This window comes from Podarcis gaigeae (genome assembly GCF_964106915.1).
Source record: "Podarcis gaigeae genome assembly, chromosome: 7".
NCBI lineage: Eukaryota > Metazoa > Chordata > Lepidosauria > Squamata > Lacertidae > Podarcis > Podarcis gaigeae.
The window spans coordinates 2,960,746-2,980,118 of NC_139683.1; the positions used below are offsets into that span (position 1 = coordinate 2,960,746).

The 19,373-nt window shown below is 48.6% G+C and overlaps 1 protein-coding gene across 1 annotated transcript in view; it reads left to right on the plus strand.

Moving 5' to 3' along the window:
• The first annotated feature begins 7,694 nt into the window (after positions 1-7,694).
• Positions 7,695-19,373, plus strand: part of LOC310849100 (1-phosphatidylinositol 4,5-bisphosphate phosphodiesterase gamma-1-like) — an 88,413-nt gene continuing 76,734 nt past the window's right edge. The window contains exon 1 of the mRNA XM_083748990.1: positions 7,695-8,841. Coding sequence (XP_083605116.1) covers positions 8,607-8,841 — 235 coding nt within the window. The 5' untranslated portion in view covers positions 7,695-8,606. The remainder of the gene's footprint in view (positions 8,842-19,373) is intronic.

Sequence of the window (19,373 nt, forward strand, 5' to 3'; positions counted from 1 at the left end):
TTCTTTTACTGCTCTGATATTGGGGTGACGTGTAACCCTTTTTTTTAAAAAAACCACATTCTCCTTCCATCATTTCATCCTTTACTAGCACCCGCTGAGAAACATTCATCTCCAACTTTGGGTTTGTGTTAAAACTCCATTACCAGTTCTGGGCACCACAGTTCAAGAAGGACACTCACAAACTGGAACGTGTCCAGAGGAGGGCAACCAAAATGGTCAAAGGCCTGGAAACGATGCCTTATGAGGAACGGCTAAGGGAGCTGGGCATGTTTAGCCTGGAGAAGAGGAGGTTAAGGGGTGATATGATAGCCATGTTCAAATATATAAAAGGATGTCACATAGAGGAAGGAGAAAGGTTGTTTTCTGCTGCTCCAGAGAAGCGGACACGGAGCAATGGATCCAAACTACAAGAAAGAAGATTCCACCTAAACATTAGGAAGAACTTCCTGACAGTAAGAGCTGCTCGACAGTGGAATTTGCTGCCAAGGAGTGTGATGGAGTCTCCTTCTTTGGAGGTCTTTAAGCAGAGGCTTGACAACCATATGTCAGGAGTGCTCTGATGGTGTTTCCTGCTTGGCAGGGGGTTGGACTCGATGGCCATTGGGGTCTCTTCCAACTCTATGATTCTACCTTCCAAAGATTTCACTGACACCTGCTGCCACTCACGACGCCCCTTGTTTTGTGAGTCTACCTTGGGGGGGGGAGCGCTTTTCAAAAAAGCAAGCAGCATCTTTTGACACTGCATTAGCAGGAGGGCCTGCGTGCGAGAACATACCCATGTTTAAGGAAAATTAAATTGCCTAATTCAGCTTGCAAATAAGCAGGGCGCTAATCCTCCTAATGAATCCAGCCTCGCCCAGAACGATGAATCTTGCAACAAGCATGCACTAAGACCCAATTAGCTGGCTCACACATCTGAAATCGGAGCCTCATCAGTCGAGGTTCAGGCTGTGGGAGTCTCTCGGTGGCTTATGAGAAATTTGCTGAGAAAAGCAAAAGAAATAAAGAATTTTTTTTTAAAAAATGTTCAAGTTGGTGAAAAGCTGAGCCAGCAGGTTGTGGAGACCTGAGAGGGGAGGGAGTGGCGGTGGTTAGAGAAAATGGTTGGCACCAGGCAGGCAGCTGCAAACAGAATCCAGGTCTGTTTCTTTGTTTTGAAGGCAATGTGGGAGGGGGTTTGTGGGGGAAAATACCTCGAATCCCAGATATACCCAGACAGGTGTTCTGCTCATGTGAGTGTCTGGAGGCGGTTGGAGGATGGATGGAGGCTAACGGATTGAGGTTGAATCCTGATAAGACAGAAGTACTGATTTTGGGGGACAGGAGGCGGGTGGGTGTGGAGGACTCTCTGGTCCTGAATAGAGTAACTGTGCCCCTGAAGGACCAGGTGCGCAGCCTGAGAGTCATTTTGGACGTACAGCTGTCCATGGAGGCACAGGTCAATTCTGTGTCCAGGGCAGCTGTTTACCAGCTCCATCTGGTATGCAGGATGAGACCCTACCTGCCTGTGGACTGTCTCGCTAGAGTGGTGCATGCTCTGGTTATCTCCCGCTTGGACTACTGCAATGCGCTCTACATGGGGCTACCTTTGAAGGTGACCCGGAAACTGCAATTGTTCCAGAATGTGGCAGCTAGACTGGTGACTGGCAGCGGCCACCGAGACCACATAACACCGGTCCTGAGAGATCTGCATTGGCTCCCAATAGGTTTCCGAGCACAATTCAAAGTGTTGGTGCTGACCTTTAAAGCCCTAAACAGCCTTGGCCCAGTATATCTGAAGGAGCGTCTCCACCCCCATCATCCATCCCAGACACTGAGGTCCAGCACCGAGGGCCTTCTGGCAGTTCCCTCGCTGCAAGAAGCCAAGTTACAGGGAACCAGGCAGAGGACCTTCTCAGTAGTGGCACCCGACCTACAGTGGCACCCGTCCTAGCAGTTCGAAAGCACGTCAAAGTGCAAGTAGATAAATAGGTACCACTTCGGCGGGAAGGTAATTCGCGTTTCCATGCACTGCTCTGGTTCGCCAGAAGCAGCTTAGTCATGCCGGCCACATGATCAGGCCGGCTTCCTCGGCCGATAAAGTGCTAGGTTGGCAGGAGCAGGGACTGAGCAACAGGAGCTCACCCCGTTGCAGGGATTCAAACCGCCGACCTTCTGATCGGCAAGTCCTAGGCTCTGTGGTTTAACCCACAGCGCCACCCACGTCCCTAGAGACTTCCTTACACTGCGTTTAAAACCAAAATCGCATTTGAATAGAAACTGTTTCTCAGGCGGCTAGTCATTGCCTGGTAGGCCTGATGATTTTTTTGCAGGGCCATCCTGGTGGACTAATAATAATAATAATAATAATAATAATAATAATAATATGCCACCCATCTGACTGGGTGGTTTTCAATAAACTGAAACCTCAAACACAGCAAAACATCACACATTTAAAACTTCCCTCTGCAAGGCTTCTAAAAGTCAGGTAGTTGTTGCAATCGTTCCAGATAACACTCCCTACTAGTAAAACTTTTCCAGAAAAGTTAACCGCTTGGGGGCAGGTGGAAAAATTCTTTGTTTTCAGAAAAGGGAGAGAGAGAGAGAGAGAGAGAGAGAGAGAGAGAGAGAGAGAGAGATGGTTCCCAAGGGCAAATGAAGTTTGAAATTGAATTTTTTGCTGACGCTGGGGTTCGTTGAGGAGCCTGTGCCCAAGGGAAGCAGCATCACATGGCTTACAAGGTGGGGGCTCTTTTTCCAGGAGAAGCTGCCGCCTGCAGTCCCAAAGGAAAGGCTTTCATTTGTCAAATGTGCATCACATTTTCCTGGCGGGAATAATATTTGGGGAAGGAGGGCAGGGACAGCAGGTTCCTGCGCAAGGAGACTTAGCGCTTGCCCCCAGGCTAGAGTTTCTGGCGCACTGTGGCAAATGCGCTGGAGACCTCCACATCTTCACGACTGCTCTTTCTTGTAATGCCTTGAAAGAGAATGTGATGAAAACGATGTATAGATGGCATATTACACCTGTGAAATTAGCCAAAATATATAAGACAAATAATAAATGTTGGAAATGTAAAGAAAAAGAAGGAACATTTTATCATATGTGGTGGGAATGTAAGAAAGTAAAAAAAAAATTCTGGGAAATGATATATAATGAAATGAAAAAGATGTTGAAATATACATTTCTAAAAAAACCAGAAGCATTTTTACTGGGCATTATAGGTGAGGCTATTAATAGACAGGATGTAAAATTGTTTTTATATGCCACAATAGCGGCAAGAGTATTGTTGGCTCAGAAATGGAAGCAAGAAGAAATACTGACGAAAGAAGAATGGCAGACAAAATTAACGGACTACGCGGAATTGGATAAAATGACAGGAAGGATTCAAAACCTGCGGGACCAGTGATTTACAGAAGATTGGAAGAAATATACGAACTATTTGAGGAGCAACTGTAATCAACAAATTACGCTAGTAGGACTACAAGAAGTTTTGTAAGGAGAAATATAAGAAATATTGCACAGAAGAGAAAGAAGAGGGATATTAGTTATGAGATTTAAATGCAATAGTGAAAATAAGAAATGTAAATTGAGTGAATAAATTGGACAATTTTCAGATGTGATTGATGGAAGTAAAAAAAAAACTGTATAAGATGTAAAGGTACGTTTAACTATTGTTGAAAATGATATGTTGAAAAACTAATACAAAATTTATATATATAAAAAAGAAGAGAGAGCACACTGCTCTCTCCTCCATCATTCGTAGCCTGGAAAGTCGCAGCTGCCAGGAGCACCTCTCCTCCATACCAATTCAAAATCCTTCTTTTGATCCACAAAGCCTTATAGGAACATAGGAGGCTTCCTTCTACTGACTCAGACCATGGATGCATCCAGCCTGAGAGCAGTATATAAATATTGGTTTTGGGTTTTTTTAATTAAAGGTAAAGGGACCCCTGACCATTAGGTCCAGTCGTGGCCGACTCTGGGGTTGTGGCGCTCATCTCGCTTTACTGGCCAAGGGAGCTGGCGTACAGCTTCTGGGTCATGTGGCCAGCAGGACTAAGCCGCTTCTGGAGAACCAGAGCAGTGCACGGAAATGCTGTTTACCTTCCCACCAGAGTGGTACCTATTTATCTACTTGCACTTTGACGTGCTTTCGAACTGCTAGGTTGGCAGGAGCAGGGACCGAGCAACGGGAGCTCACCCCGTCGCGGGGATTCAAACCACCAACCTTCTGATTGGCAAGTCCTAGGCTCTGTGGTTTAACCCACAGCACCACCCGCATCCTCCTCCTGGATGGTTACGTCCAGTCAAAGGCGACTCTGGGGTTGCGGTGCTCCTCTGGCTTTATTGTCCGAGGGAACCGGCGTACAGCTTCCGGGTCACGTGGCCAGCAGGACTAAGCTGCTTCTGGCAAACCAGAGCAGCGCACGAAAACGCCGTTTACCTTCCTGCCAGAGTTTGTAATTTGTGTTTATTGGTAAACAATATCCTTGCCACAGTGACAATGGCAAGCACTTTGACGTGCTTTCAAACTGCTAGGGGGGCAGGAGCAGGGACCGAGCAACGGGAGCTCACCCCGTCACGGGGATTCAAACCGCCAACCTTCTGTTTGGCAAGTCCTAGGCTCTGTGGTTTAAACCACAGTGCCACCCGCGTCCCTTCTTCTTTTTTTAAGTACATAGTTCAATATTGTCCACACTGACTGGCAGCGTCTCTCCAAGATTTCAGGCTGGATTCCCTCCCATTCCTGCATGGAGATGCCTGGGGGGATTGCAAGGCAGATATAAGACCTCCTGCTTGCAAGACACACATACCCCTGACGCTTGCAAAGCAGATGCTCAGAACCCCAATACATTGGTACCTCGGGTTACAGACGCTTCAGGTTACAGACTCCACTAACCCAGAAATAGTACCTCGGGTTAAGAATTTGCTTCAGGATGAGAACAGAAATCGCGCAGCAGCAGCGGGAGGCCCCATTAGCTAAAGTGGTGCTTCGGGTTAAGAACAGTTTCAGGTTAAGAACGGACCTCCAGAACGAATTAAGTTCTTAACCCAAGGTACCACTGTACCTCAAGGGCCGCCTCTCCTCAGAGGAAGTGCCCCGCCCCCTGCAATCAGCATCTGTGGCCCTTCTTGTGTTTCCTCCATGAGAGGTCTGGAGGGCGGCAACATGAGAACAGGGCTTTTTCTGCAGTGGCTCCCCGTTTGTGGAATGCTCTCCCCAAAGAGGCTTACTGGGCACCATCATGGTATATCTTTAAACACTGGGCAAAAACTGAAATCCTAAAAAGTCTTCCTAACAAAAACACTGACATTGCCTTCTGACTGATGATCTCTGGGCTCAGGAAAGAACTTCCCCATTTTCTGGTTTGGCTTTGCTGACAGCCTATCTCCTTGTCTTTGTTCCCTGAAAATGGCCCATCCATCCAGTTTTTAAGAGTTGGACTTCCAGTTTATCTCTCCAAGCTTTGATTTAACTCTAACACTTACTAAACCCAGGAATTATGGGTGTCTTGGCAGCCACAAATCCATAACAGTATGGATATTTTTGTTGTTTTTGTAGTTTTATTCACACACATATACGGTGGATGCTCGGGTTGTGAACGTGCATCCCGCACGGATCACGTTCGCAACCAGCAGCGGCACGTCTGCGCATGCGTGGGTTGCGCTTCTGCGCATGCGCAAAGCACAATTTAGCACTTCTGCACATGTGTGACCATCGAAACCCGGAAGTAACCCATTCCAGTACTTCCAGGTTTTGGCACCTGAAGCATCTGTAACCTGAGGTATGACCGTACAACCTGAACCTGCAATGGAGACGTTCGCAGCATTAAACTCCGAAAGGGTACAGTTTCTCCCATTACTCCAATGCAGCCTCCAATGCATTACTCCAATGCAGCCTCCAATTCGAAAAGGCAGCCCACATTGGGTTCTGCTCACCACTCCCGCTTGGAAAAGAGTTTTGGATATAGGATCTGGTATGACCCAGTCCTGCTGTTAATTTATATGAATGGCCCGGTTAAAGTTTCAGGTATAGTCACTGTGGCAAGGATATTGTTTACCAGTGGCGCTGTGAGTTAAACCACAGAGCCTAGGACTTGCTGATCAGAAGGTTGGCGGTTCAAATCCCCGTGACAGGGTGAGCTCCCGTTGCTCGGTCCCAGCTCCTGCCAACCTAGCAGTTCAAAAGCACGCCAAAGTGCAAGTAGATAAATAGATACCGCTCTGGCAGGAAGGTAAACGGCGTTTCCGTGCGCTGCTCTGGTTCGCCAGAAGCGGCTTAGTCCTGCTGGCCACATGACCCGGAAGCTGTACGTTGGCTCCCTCGGCCAATAAAGCGAGATGAGCGCCGCAGCCCCAGAGTCGGCCACGACTGGACCTAATGGTCAGGGGTCCCTTTACCTTTTACAAATAATATAGAATCATAGAATCATAGAGTTGGAAGAGACCACAAGGGCCATCGAGTCCAACCCCCTGCCAAGCAGGAAACACCATCAGAGCACTCCTGACATATGGTTGTCAAGCCTCTGCTTAAAGACCTCCAAAGAAGGAGACTCCACCACACTCCTTGGCAGCAAATTCCACTGTCGAACAGCTCTTACTGTCAGGAAGTTCTTCCTAATGTTTAGGTGGAATGTTCTTTCTTGTAGTTATATATAATATATAATGTAGAGTGGATTTGGGTGTGTGTGTGCAAGATGCAGGAGTTTGGTGTAATGGTTAAAATTAAAAAGTTCCTTCCGAAATTGTTCTGTTTATAGACACTTCGACTATGTATGCTGGCATGTACCTATAATTTGGCTTCAATTGGTGGAACTGGCACCTGCAGGTGGCACACAATACCCATTCCACATCTTTTAGTGTGGCAGCAGGCTCCTTCGCTCTTTTCAATGTCTCCTAAAAACATTTTTGTTTAGAAGAGCCTAGCCAAATGTCTAGAAAATTGATTCAATATTTAATCTGATTTTAGTCTGTTATTTTAAATTTTCTAAAGTCTTAAATTATTGTTGTTTATTTTTCTTATTGATAATTTAATTGCTTTATCTTTTTGGTAAACCATTTTCAGGTTTGTTCATTGTTGTTGTTTTGTTTTGTTTTACAATGAAACAGGGTATAAATTTTATGTAATCAATAAAGGTGCAGAAGGAGCACCTTCTGTGCTCCTCTGCCATTTTTTTTTTTAAATTGATATTATTTTGGTTTTTAAGATTAGCTGCCCAGTAACAGTCTCCTGGGTGACCCGCAAAGATAAAACAATAAGGCACAATTTTAGAAATTTTATAAAACAATTGCAGCATGACCATTTCCAAGCCATTTTAAGAATGCAGGTTTATAAAAGCCTGGGAGAACAAAAAAAAAGACGTTTACTTGGAGCAGAAAAAAGGCAACTAAAATAAATAACAACAGCAGCAACTTAAAGTAAGGTTCAGGCGCATCTCTCTCTGGGGAGCCCTTTTGACAACCGAGTGTCCTCCAGCTGTTTGGACTAAAAGTCCCATCAGCTGGCGCAGGGGCCGATGGGATTTGTAGTGCAAAACATCTGGAAGGCAAGCGCGCTGGGCTGCGCATCTGGACCCACCTTGGTCTGTTACCGCAACCCCTCCCCTGCCATGCCCTCTTTCCGCCTCTAGGTGCCGCCCTCCTCCACCTTTCCAGCCTCCTCCCCCCCCCCCCGCACTTTCCTATTTTGCTCTCTGTAAGATCCAGGATTTATTTATTTTTTCCCCCCCTCCTAAATTCCTTTCTGGTCTCTTTCCGGCCATGTGCGATTGCAGTTTCCTCTGGGCGTCCATTTCAGCAGCAGGCTGCAATTAATGAGCGGAGAAATAAGGCGAGGAGGAGGAGAAGAGCGAGGAAAGGGAGCAGGAGAAGAGGACCAGAAAGGGGACAAGAAGGGGTCCGCCCCATAGACCACCCTGCCAAGGCTCCCCGAGCGCGTTTCCCTTCCTGGGTGTGGGGCAGAGGAGCGTTTGCAGAGGAACCTCCTGGCCTTTGGGATCTGGGGATTCAGCTTCCTGGAGAAAAGATCTCTGCACCCCACAGAAGACCCTTGGCAGATGTGAGTGGATGGGGTGGCCGGGGGCTGCCACCCGGGTCCCTGGGGCAGGAGGGGCGCTGCCTGCCTGGGTGCGCCACCCGCTTCCTCCATCCCTGCAAAGCCCACCTCGGGTGGGGCTTGCCCGGGGCTTCTGCCCAGAGAGGGCACCAAAGTCTCATCCCCTCTCCAGCCCCAAAGCTATGGCGAGATTTCCCCCACCTCCATTCCTCTCTGGGCCAGAATCCCAGCTGGGCTGGATCGCTCTGAGCCGGGTTTGAACCTCGCAGCAGGAGAAGCCTCTTCCATCAGCTTTCGGGGGGACACCTCCCTTTTCAGCCCCCCAAATCTGGTTTTCCATCCCTTGAAGCTTCCAGAAGAAGACACCGGATCGAAGGAGATCCCATCGCAGCTTAGAGACAGAGAAATAGAAAGAGGTTTCTAATATATATGCAGTTGCCAGCAAGGAATATTATATATCTCAGCAGGATTTTAGCAGCGTCTTGAGCTCCCCTCTGCTAAAAAAGGGGGAGAGGATTTTCTGTGGCTTTGAGGGCTTTGCATGCCACCAAAGGCCATGCAGTGAGAAGGATGTCTCTGTCCAGGCTAAACAGTTTCCTCAATGGCTTCCTGGAGGACCCCTCTGAGACGGAGGCGGCCGGAGCAGGGGACATGTCCGGGGTCCTCAAGCGCTTGGAGACGGGCACCGTCCTCACCCTCTTCTACCAGAAGAAATCCCAGAGGCCCGAGCGGAGGAACTTCCAAGTCCGCTTGAAAAGTAGGCAGCTTGTCTGGAGCCGTACCCCAGAGAAGGTGGAAGGGGATGGTGAGTTGGCCGGGGGCCTGCTGTGGTTTGGGGCGGTGGGGGGGGGAAGGGGAGGTGGGGTGGACCGAGAACGTGGGGTCTGGTGCAAGATGCTGGAGAAGGCTCTTTGCCGAGAGGGAACTAGTTTGCTCAAATGTGCTCTGCTCTGGGCCACACTCTGACCCACTGGCCCAGGTTAGCGAGTGGAGGACGCCGTGTTAGAAACTTAGATGGATTGGCTAGGTCTCCTTAAACCAGGATTACAGTCGTTAAAACAGAATGCCTAGTTGCTAATTTGGGGCCAGGCAGCTTTTTCAGTACGACTTTTTGGTTCCTGATTGTGTATTTAACGGGTATAATTCTGCAGGATGTGGTATTTGTGTGTGAAAACAGTCTACGGACCCCCAGGCATGCACCTCCAGATGGTGGAGATGTCAGGAGCCATCCTGGTGCCTGGGCATCGTCACTTGGTTCCATTTGGCCCATAGCCAGGTGCAAAATGCTCCTGGCAAATTTCTAACCCTGTGGGGATCTTGGCAACCCCAGTCTTAGCAGCCACGTATCCTTCCGATGTTGCACATGTATCCTTGGGGAAACCTGGCCACCAGGACTGGCACACCAGATAGTTGTGAGGGCGCTGGCAGTGGGCAAGGAAGTGTTGTTGAGTTGGCCGAACCTTGTGGCATCTGATGACATTGGTGAGGCTGTTCTGGAAGCTGTTATCATAAAGGCCACGGTAGGTTGAGTGGAAATCATACAACCATAGAATCATAGAGTTGGAAGAGACCACAAGGGCCATCGAGTCCAACCCCCTGCCAAGCAGGAAACACCATCAGAGCACTCCTGACATATGGTTGTCAAGCCTCTGCTTAAAGACCTCCAAAGAAGGAGACTCCACCACACTCCTTGGCAGCAAATTCCACTGTCGAACAGCTCTTACTGTCAGGAAGTTCTTCCTCATGTTTAGGTGGAATCTTCTTTCTTGTAGTTTGGAGCCATTGCTCCGTGTCCGCTTCTCTGGAGCAGCAGAAAACAACCTTTCTCCCTCCTCTGTGTGACATCCTTTTATATATTTGAACATGGCTATCATATCACCCCTTAACCTCCTCTTCTCCAGGCTAAACATGCCCAGCTCCCTTAGCCGTTCCTCATAAGGCATCGTTTCCAGGCCTTCTTCTGGCTTCTGTGGTTGCCTTAGTTCAGCCTTTCTCAACCTGCGGGTCCCCAGATGTTGTTGAACTACAACTCCCATCACCCCTAGCTAGCAAGGCCAGAGCTCAGGGATGATGGGAGTTGTAGTCCAACAACATCTGGGGACCCACAGGTTGAGAACCGCTGCCTTGGTTTATTGGGAGATGGAACCATGATTGTTTACCCCATTCAGCCCAAATCTCCTGACAGTGCTGTTCGTTTTGTAGACTTTCTCCAGAAGGAGCAGAGTGCGAGTGTGTGTTTGTGTAATGCAATTTTATACATAAAAACTCAGGCACCTAGTCAACTCCAGGTATGCCTTGTTGTTGCTGATGCTTGAGACCAGAGTGCCTTCTGCCAACATCGGTTGGTGGCTCAGTTACGACCCTATCAGATGACCCGGCTGCAGTAGTCTACGCTGTGGTAGCCCCAAGATTGGACTACTGCAGTGGGCTTTATGTGGGGCTGCCTTTGTTTGGAAACTTCAGCTAGTGCAGAACTAACTGCTGGGGAGCTGATTAGATAAAGACCAGTCCTGGCACAGTTGCCCTGGCTGCTGGTACATATCTGAGCCCAGTTCAAGGTGTTGGTTTTGACCAATAAATCCCTGTATGGTTCAGGACCCCAATATTGTTGGAGCACCGCTTTTGGCTGGCATCTACTTGGGCCCTACAGTTGAGTCCCTTTCGCAGGCGTTCCCTTTGATGCTCTCACCTCAGTGAGGCCTGCTAGGTGCCATCACTATAACATGCTTTTGGGAACCAGGTGTAAAAATACCTGTTCTCCCAGATATTTGATGGATTGTGTTGATTTTGCTGTCTCTGCTGCTGTTTTATCTGGTCCGTTTTGTAGGTTGTTGTGATTCATTCGTGTTTATTCCTATCATGAGCCTCACAGTGTTGTCAAGATCGGGCAGACTGTGACCAGGAGAAGGAAGGTTAGGGAATGGGGGAACCTGGGAGCAGCTGTCTCCCCTTTCTATCCTGACTTCAGTCACTTTTGGAAAGGGAATAGGGATGCCAGCTCTCTCGCCTGACCTGGAGACAGCAATGCTGACACTCTTGGCATCCGCACAAGAGTAGAGATTCTCGTCCCACCTCATCTGTAAAAGCCGGTGTGAGAGACAGGGAAACTCATTGGGACATCTTCATTGCTTCCGTCCGATTCTGAACTTCTTGCTCGCTCCAGAACTCCTGAACCTCGACTCCTAAGCAGTGTGCTTATTGCCCAGACTGTACCATTACTAGCCTGAGTAAAGACCTCTCTCTTACTCACAAGTAAAAGCCTTTCTTTACATATTTGGGCGGGAGTCAGGACAGTGCTCTTCACATCTTGTTTTTGTTTTTTCCAAAAAAAAAATATTCATTTTATAACACAAATAAAGAACACAAACAGAAAAACAAACAACACAAACAGATTTTTGTCTTATCCTTATTTTTCTAAACATTGTTAAGTGGGCTTCCCCAAATCCCATCTTTCTGATTTTCATTTTACCTCATCTTTAGCAGTTTACATATCTCATAATTTCTAACCATCTTTTTTAAAATCACATTTACTTTAACCATAAAAAACTTCACATTTTATCACTTACAAATAATACTCTTTTAAAACACACTATCTTCTAACCCTACAGCCTATATCCACTTCCAAAGCTATTCTAAGATTTAAATATTAACATATTTTTTCAAATATTCCTTAATTGTGCTCTTCACATTTTGTAAGACCCTTCGAGGGTCCATGTGTAGCAAGTGATTATTCAAGTGAAATAAGATACCCCACAAAAATGTAAAGCAAAAAAAAAGTGTGAAAATAAAAAAGTCAGTGCTGCAGTTAAAAAAATGGCAGCACAAACCACCTTTTGCCAACCTGGTTCTATTCAGCGGTTTGGGACCAGGGGAGACCTAGCCAAGTAGCTCCTCTTCTTGGAACATGACTCCCCTTTATTTCATACAGTTTCTGGATCCACCATTATCTTTCTGGAAATATTCCCTTACCTGACTCATGAGGATAAAGGCAAAGGATACCTGGACAGTTACCGTATTTTTCGCTCTATAACACGCACCCGACCATAACACGCACGTAGTTTTTAGAGGAGGGAAATCCGTAGGCATGCCACCCGTAGGCATTCCCTCCATAACACGCACAGACATTTCCCCTTACTTTCTAGGAGGAAAAAAGTGAGTGTTATGGTGCAAAAAATACGGTAAGTCCAGTCAAAGGCAACTATGGGGTTCCAGCACTCATCTCGCTTTTCAGGCCAAGGGAGCCGGTGTTTATATTCAGACAGCCTTTCCAGGTCCTGTGGCCAGCTGGACTAAACCACTTCTGGCGCATGGAACACGTGACAGAAACCAGAGTGCACAGAAACGCCGTTTACCTTCCCGCTGCAGCAGTACCTATTTATCTACATGCACTGGTGTGCTTTCGAACTGCTAGGTTGGCAGGAGCTGGGACAGAGCAACGGGAGCTCACCCCGTCACGGGGGTTCAAACCGCCGACCTTCTGATCGGCAAGCCCAAGAGGCTCAGTGGTTTAGACCACAGCGCCACCCATGAAATCATCTGATCTCTGTACACCTTCCTCTTTATTTGCAAGTTACCCAGTTTTGGTCTCCCAGACATTGCAGCTCATCTCCTGAGTCTCCTGTTAATTTCCACCCAGGTCCCACTTAAAGTCTTCCCTCGGGCATCTGGTTGGCCAGCTGTGGGAACAGGAGGTCGGACTAGATGGGCCATTGGCCTGGTCCAATATTAGCCGTATCTTTGCAAACCCAAGCAAAGTAGGTAGGAACGGACCCCCTCCCCAATTGGGGGACAATTGGGATGTCTCACAGATGTGCTATTCCAGCACAGGATGTTGTGCTTTGCTCACAACGTCTGGCCCTAATGCCTCCTTTTGTGCTTGCAGATGTGCTCTCGCTTTCCTGCCTCAAAAATTCCTCAGCTTCCTTATCTCCCACAAATCAAAGAACAGACGCTCCAGTTCCTTAGAATGGGCTTTAAGGAAAAACCCTGCCCATCTTTTGACTTCCAGGACATTTGTTGAGATCAAGAACGTACTAACAGAAGGGCAGCGCGGTCTCTGCGAGGGGAGAGAAACTGGGGACACGGGGCTAAGAACAACGGAGGAGGGGGTTGAATCATAGAATAATAGTCGGAAGGGACCCTGAGGGTCATCTAGTCCAGCCCCCTGCAATGCAGGAATCTCAGCTAAAGCATCCATGACAGAAGACCATCCAACCTCTGCTTAAAGACCTCTAAGGAAGGAGAAGCCACAGCCTCTCGTGGGAGTCTGTTTCACCATCAAAGAGCTCTTGCTCTCAGAAAGTTATTCCTGATTTATTTTTTTAATATATATTTTATTTTTTACCAAGCACCAAAACACAAACAGTGAAACCCCCCAGGCGGCTGATACATTGGGTATACAATATTCAATAATATACATATTCAATAATATTCAATAATAACAAATTAACCCTATGTACACTTCTATATACCTTAACACTCCTCCTTCCACAAGGTTTATTTAACTTTTAACATTTTAATTGCCCCAAATTGTTCAAACCTACTCAAGGTTAGTGAGGTCAGTGAGAAGAGGAGGATTGGTTTGAGCAGATATTGAATTATTTGAGTTATTCCTGATGCTGAGTCGGAATTGCCTTTCTTGGAGCTTGAAGCCATGGGTTCGAGTCCTACCCTCCAGAGCAGGAGAAAACAAGCTTGCTCCATCTTCCGTGTGACAGCCCTTGAGATATTGGAAGATGGCTATTCTGTCTTCTCTCAGTCTCATCCTTTCCAGACTAAATATACTCAGCTCCTTCAACCGTTCCTCACCAGGCTTGGCTTCCAGACCCTTGGTCCATAGCTGTCAACTGTCCCTTATTTGGCGGGAAAGTCCCTTATCCCAGCGCCATGTCCCGCTGCTGTCCTTTATTGATGATGTCCCTTAAATTTCAAAGGTTTCAAAGGAAGCAGCTCCTCTCCCTCCCTCCCTGCCGGCCAGGGAGGAGGGAGGCTCCAGCTGTGTTGCTTGGCTGCGTTGCTCACCCAATAAGAAGTCTAAGAATGACTGGGGGGTGGAGCTTGCATGCCTTGTGCTGATCAAATCAGCCGCGTTGCCTGGGGACTCGCCTTTGCTCAGCGCTTCCCAGCGGAGAGGTGACGGTGGTTTTCCTTGCTGCATCCCCTTTGCCGGGTTGCTGCGCTGTGGGAACCACGGCTTGAGGCTTCGTTTGGCTGCTGGCTGGGCTTTCTGCCTTTGGCTCGGAGGGGCTCAGAAGTCGAACATACCTGTGCCCTGAAAATCCCTTATTTTGGCTGCTGAGCCCTTATTTTCGAGGCTGCTGGTCCCTTATTTTCAAATCTGTAAGTTGACAGCTATGCCTTGGTCATCTTGGTTGCCCTCCTATGTACGCATTCCAGATTGTCAACATCCTTGGCCTAGAACAGGACACAGGACTGCAGGCTCACTGGCAAGCGAAGGGATAGAAGCAAGGGCAAGGACTGCAGCTCAGTGTTAGAGCAGCTGCTTTGCATGCAGAAGTCCCAGCTGCAGTCCACAGCATCTCCAGGGAGGGCCAGGAATATCCCTAGGTGGAAACCCTGGAGAACAGCTGCCGGTCAGTGCACAGAGAGGGTAGCCAATGCACTGCCCTCCAGATGTTTCAGACCACACTCCCCATTGGACCCTAGCCAAAATGACCGATGGTCAGGGATGATGGGAGTTGTAGTCCTATTGGCTACTCTGGCATGGGCAAAGCTGAGCTAGACAGACCAATGGTCAGACTCTGTCAGAGGCAGTTTATAATAATAATAATTTATACCCCACCCATCTGGCTGGGCTTCCCCAGCTACTCTGGGCAGCTCCCAGCAAAATATCAAAATACAATAATTCATCAAATATTAAAAGCTTCCCTAAACAGGGCTGCCTTCAGATGTCTTCTAAAAGTCAGATAGTTGTTTATTTCTTTGACATCTGCTGGGAGGTCATTCCACAGGGCGGGTGCCACCACCGAGAAGGCCCTCTCTCTGCCTGGTTCCTTGTAACCTGACTTCTTGCAGTGAAGGAACAGTCAGAAGGCCCTTGGAACTGGACCTCAGTGTCTGGGCTGGACGATGGGGGTGGAGACGCTCCTTCAGGTCTACTGGGCCGAGGCCATTTAGGGTTTTCAAGGTCAGCACCAACACTTTGAATAGTGCCTGGAAATTGGGAGCCAACGTAGGTCTTTCAGGACCGGTGTTATGTGGTCCCGGCGGCCACTCCCAGTCACCAGTCTAGCTGCCGCATTCTGGATTAATTGCAGTTTCCGGGTCACCTTCAAAGGTAGCCCCACGTAGAGCGCATTGCAGTAGTCCAAGCGGGAGATAACTAGAGCATCCTTCTGCCTTTTGCCCTCACAGCATGCTTCTCTGCCTAAGAGGCACCTCAAGAGGGAGGGCAGGGCTGACCTTTGCTTTGGTGCGGTTGAGAGGATTAAAAGCTGCCCCGTACAAGTGGGGAACAGGGAGGGGACCAGCCCTACAACAGGGAGGTCAGATCAGTCAGACAACCGGCAAATCGGACTTCCCAGAGAACTGATATAATCCCCGGCGGAGAGGGAGCGAGGGAAGGGAAGCGGCTAGGGTGCAGGGCAAACTCTTCAAGGCCAAATCCTGTCCCTTTTGCAACAGAGGCTCCATTTGGGGGAGTCCATATGGGGGGAGACCCCATTTGACTCACCAGGAGTCAAGCTCCTGCAAGGCAAAGTGGGGTGCAGGGTGGAGGCCCTGTGCTATAAAGGAAGAGAGGGGTCGTTTCGGTGAAAGATTTGTTTCCTTGCAAGTGGGCTCCCTCTCCCTTCTTGGGAATGTGATCTACTTGATCTACGTGGCATAAACATGCAGATCAGAAAGGCCTGGTTTGAAAAGGGGGGCTTGCAGCCGAGGAGTGGGTGGGAAGGCAGAACGGAGGAGGTCCACAAATGCCTTTTGGAAATCCTGTTCTCCTCGCAAAGGCCTTTGTCAAAGGGTACAGCTGAGCTGCTGTTCTGGGTGGCCAGGAGAGACTGCAATTTGGAAAGCCACACTGTGCCTTTAAGTGGGAAGAAAGGGGGAGGGCACAGGTTTGCATAACATTTGTTTTTGTTGTTTAGTTGTGACCCCCTGGACCAGAGCACGCCAGGCCCTCCTGTCTTCCACTGCCTCCTGCAATTTGGTCAAACTCATGCTGGTAGCTTCGAGAACACTGTCCCACCATCTCGTCCTCTGTCGTCCCCTTCTCCTTGTGCCCTCCATCTTTCCCAACATCAGGGTCTTTTCCAGGGAGTCTTCTCTTCTCATGAGGTGGCCAAAGTCTTGGAGCCTCAGCTTCAGGATCTGTCCTTCCAGTGAGCACTCAGGGCTGATTTCCTTCAGAATGGATAGGTTTAATCTTCTTGCAGTCCATGGGACTCTCAAGAGTCTCCTCCAGCACCAGAATTCAAAAGCACCCATTCTTTGGAGATCAGCCTTCTTTATGGTCCAGCTCTCACTTCCATACATCACTACTGGGAAAACCAGAGCTTTAACTATACAGACCTTTGTTGGTGAGGTGAAGTCTCCGCTGCATAACATTTTCATATGCTAAATTTCAACAAAGAGGTGCAAATTTAGAAATAAAGACTGCAACTTAAAATAAGGACACAATTCAGCTCACCCTGGTAGGAGGAAGACTGTGACTAGGTGACCCGTTGACATGCTCAGTTTGTAGAGAATTTTTTTAAAACTTTACAGATGTGGTACTCAGGATTTGAAAGGAGTTTGAAAAGGAGAGGGAAAGCAGAAAATGCATTCCTCTCCTCGCAGTGTGTAAGTGGGGTCGCTACTGTAAATTCTGGGATGGCAAGCAAAACGCCACTCAAAACTTTCCGCAAGCCAAGCTTGCCTTGACTAGTTCCTAATGGTGCCATTTCAAGAGCTCTGTAGCCAGTCAGGTCTCTCCTTCCCCTAGCCTGCCACTAAAAGGATAAGGTTGCGGCGTTCATCACGCTTTTAGGCTGAGGGAGCTGGTGTTTGTCCACAGACAGCGTTCCGGGTCATGTGGTCAGCAGGACTAAACCGCTTCTGGCACAACAGAACACCATGATGGAAGCCAGAGGGCATGGAAACGCCATTTACTTTCCCGCTGCAGCGGTACCTCTTAATCTACTTGTACTGGTGTGCTTTCGAACTGCTAGGTTGGCAGAAGCTGGGGCAGAGCAACGGGAGCTCACCCCGTCGCGGGGATTCAAACCACCAACTTTGCTATTGGCAAGCCCAAGAGGCTTGGTGGTTTAGACCACAGCACTACCCGCATCCCTACTTAAAAGATAGACAGGGGTCCGCAACTGAAGTGGGCTACCTGGTTCCCAAACTGCAGGTCTTGGTGGTAAAACAAAAAGAGAAGCAATTAGTTCAGGGAAGTTTTTAATGTGTGACATTTTAATGTATTTTTAATCTTTGTTGGTGCTGACCTTTAAAGCCCTAAACGGCCTCGGTTCTGTCTGCCTGAAGGAGCATCTCCACCCCCATCATTTTGCCTGGACACTGAGGTCCAGCTCTGAGCGCCTTCTGGCAGTTCCCTCCCTGTGAGAAGTGAGGTTACAGGGAACCAGACAGAGGGCCTTCTTGGTGGTGGCACCCCAGATGTGAAGGAAATAAGCAGCTATCTTTTCTTTAAAAGACATCTGAAGGCAGCCCTGTTTAGGAAAGTTTTTAATATTTAATGCAGTATTGTTTTAACACTCGATTGGGAGCTGCCCAGAGTGGCTGGGGAAACTCAGCCAGATGGATGGGGGGCTAATAATAATAATAATAATAATAAATTATTGTTGTTGTTAGGATCTCTAGGTTGCCAAGTCCTTTCTGGCCTGATGCTCCTGTGCTTTAAACTGGCGAGGATGCCTGCGGGGGGGGGGGGCAGGGAACTACCTGCTGGCTTGCTTTTTCACGCTGGTGTTTTCCGAATGAGAAACCTCATTCAGTTAGTCCTCAGCAGTGCCTGCAGACCCCATCACTCTCAGGAATCTGCCTTCAGGGTAAGCAAGCCTGAGAGGTTTTTTAGCGGCCACCTGTCATGGGTGCTTCAGTTGAGTTTCCTGGGGGTTGGGCTAGATGACCTTTGGGTCCCCTTCCAACTCTGCGATTCCAGGATTCTATGGTTCTTCCCTCTTCCCCCTGCCCCTCCCGAGACCTGACGATGGCGTGGCTTCCGCGTGGGATGAAACACTGTGGTTGCGGTGGGATGCTGCTGCCACAAGCATCCAAACACCCAGGGTCAGAGTTCCAGGAAAAGCAATCTGTGCCGGCCCCTTGCAACTTGCGCTGCGGTCCCTCCTAATGCAGAACGGAAGCTCCCTCTTGCTGCTTCCAACGCTGCTAAAAGCTTTGGGGTCGTGCCCTTCTGCAGCGCTTGGTCAGACGCCACATCCGCGAGGGAAGCGGCTGTGTGTGCTCTCTCAAGCACCCTTGTTGCAGCCGGGGGGGGTGGGGGGGGTGACTCACTCCCCGTTAAGCTCTTTGCACCAGGAGTCCCTTTGCCAAATCCTCTCCGAGCTGAGAGTGGCCCCACGTCCCACTCCCTCCTGCCCCAGCTCCTTGCGAGTGAGCAAGGGGCAGAGGGAGAGAGCGTGATCCTGCCAGAAATATATTAAATAACCCAGGGCAAGCATGCTTTGGAGGGGGTTTGTGGTCTCGTCCGGCTCTGCAGCCATTCGCGGCCAGGTGAGATTCCTCCCTTAGTGCAGGCTCTCTGCAAATATGTCAGGGGAAAGGGAGAACAGGGTTAAAGGCCAGCCTGGGGACAAATTTACTATTAGTAGGTATCAGCTGGAGATTAACAGACTTGTGTTTGTGCTCAAGGAAGGCTTCCATATCTATCTGTATTATTCCTGCACACCTCCATTGCCAACAGCACCTTGAATTGTCTTAACCCAGCTGTGATTCCTGCATGTTTCTTCTTTTTTTACGTTTCCCTTTTCCACTCAGTCTTCTCATTCCCAAGCATCAAACCATAGCTGTCAACCTTCCCTTTTTTGCGGGAAATTCCCGTATTCCAGTGCCGTTTCCCGCTGCTTCCTGCTGCTATCCCGGATTCTTAGATATCCCGTAGACTGTCCCCGGTGAGACAGGTGAGGCTGCCGATCCCTTATTTTCGAGGCTGCTGATCCCTTATTTTCAAATCTGAAAGTTGACAGCTATGCATCAAACACAGCAACCTGTTTTTTTCGGTGACAATAACCCTTTAAATCTCCCAGAATATCATGTGCAGATCTGAAGAAGTGCACAACAAAAACACCTATCTATTGCTGCTGCTGCTGCTTCTTCTTCTTCTTCTTCTTCTTCTTCTTCTTCTTCTTCTTCTTCTTC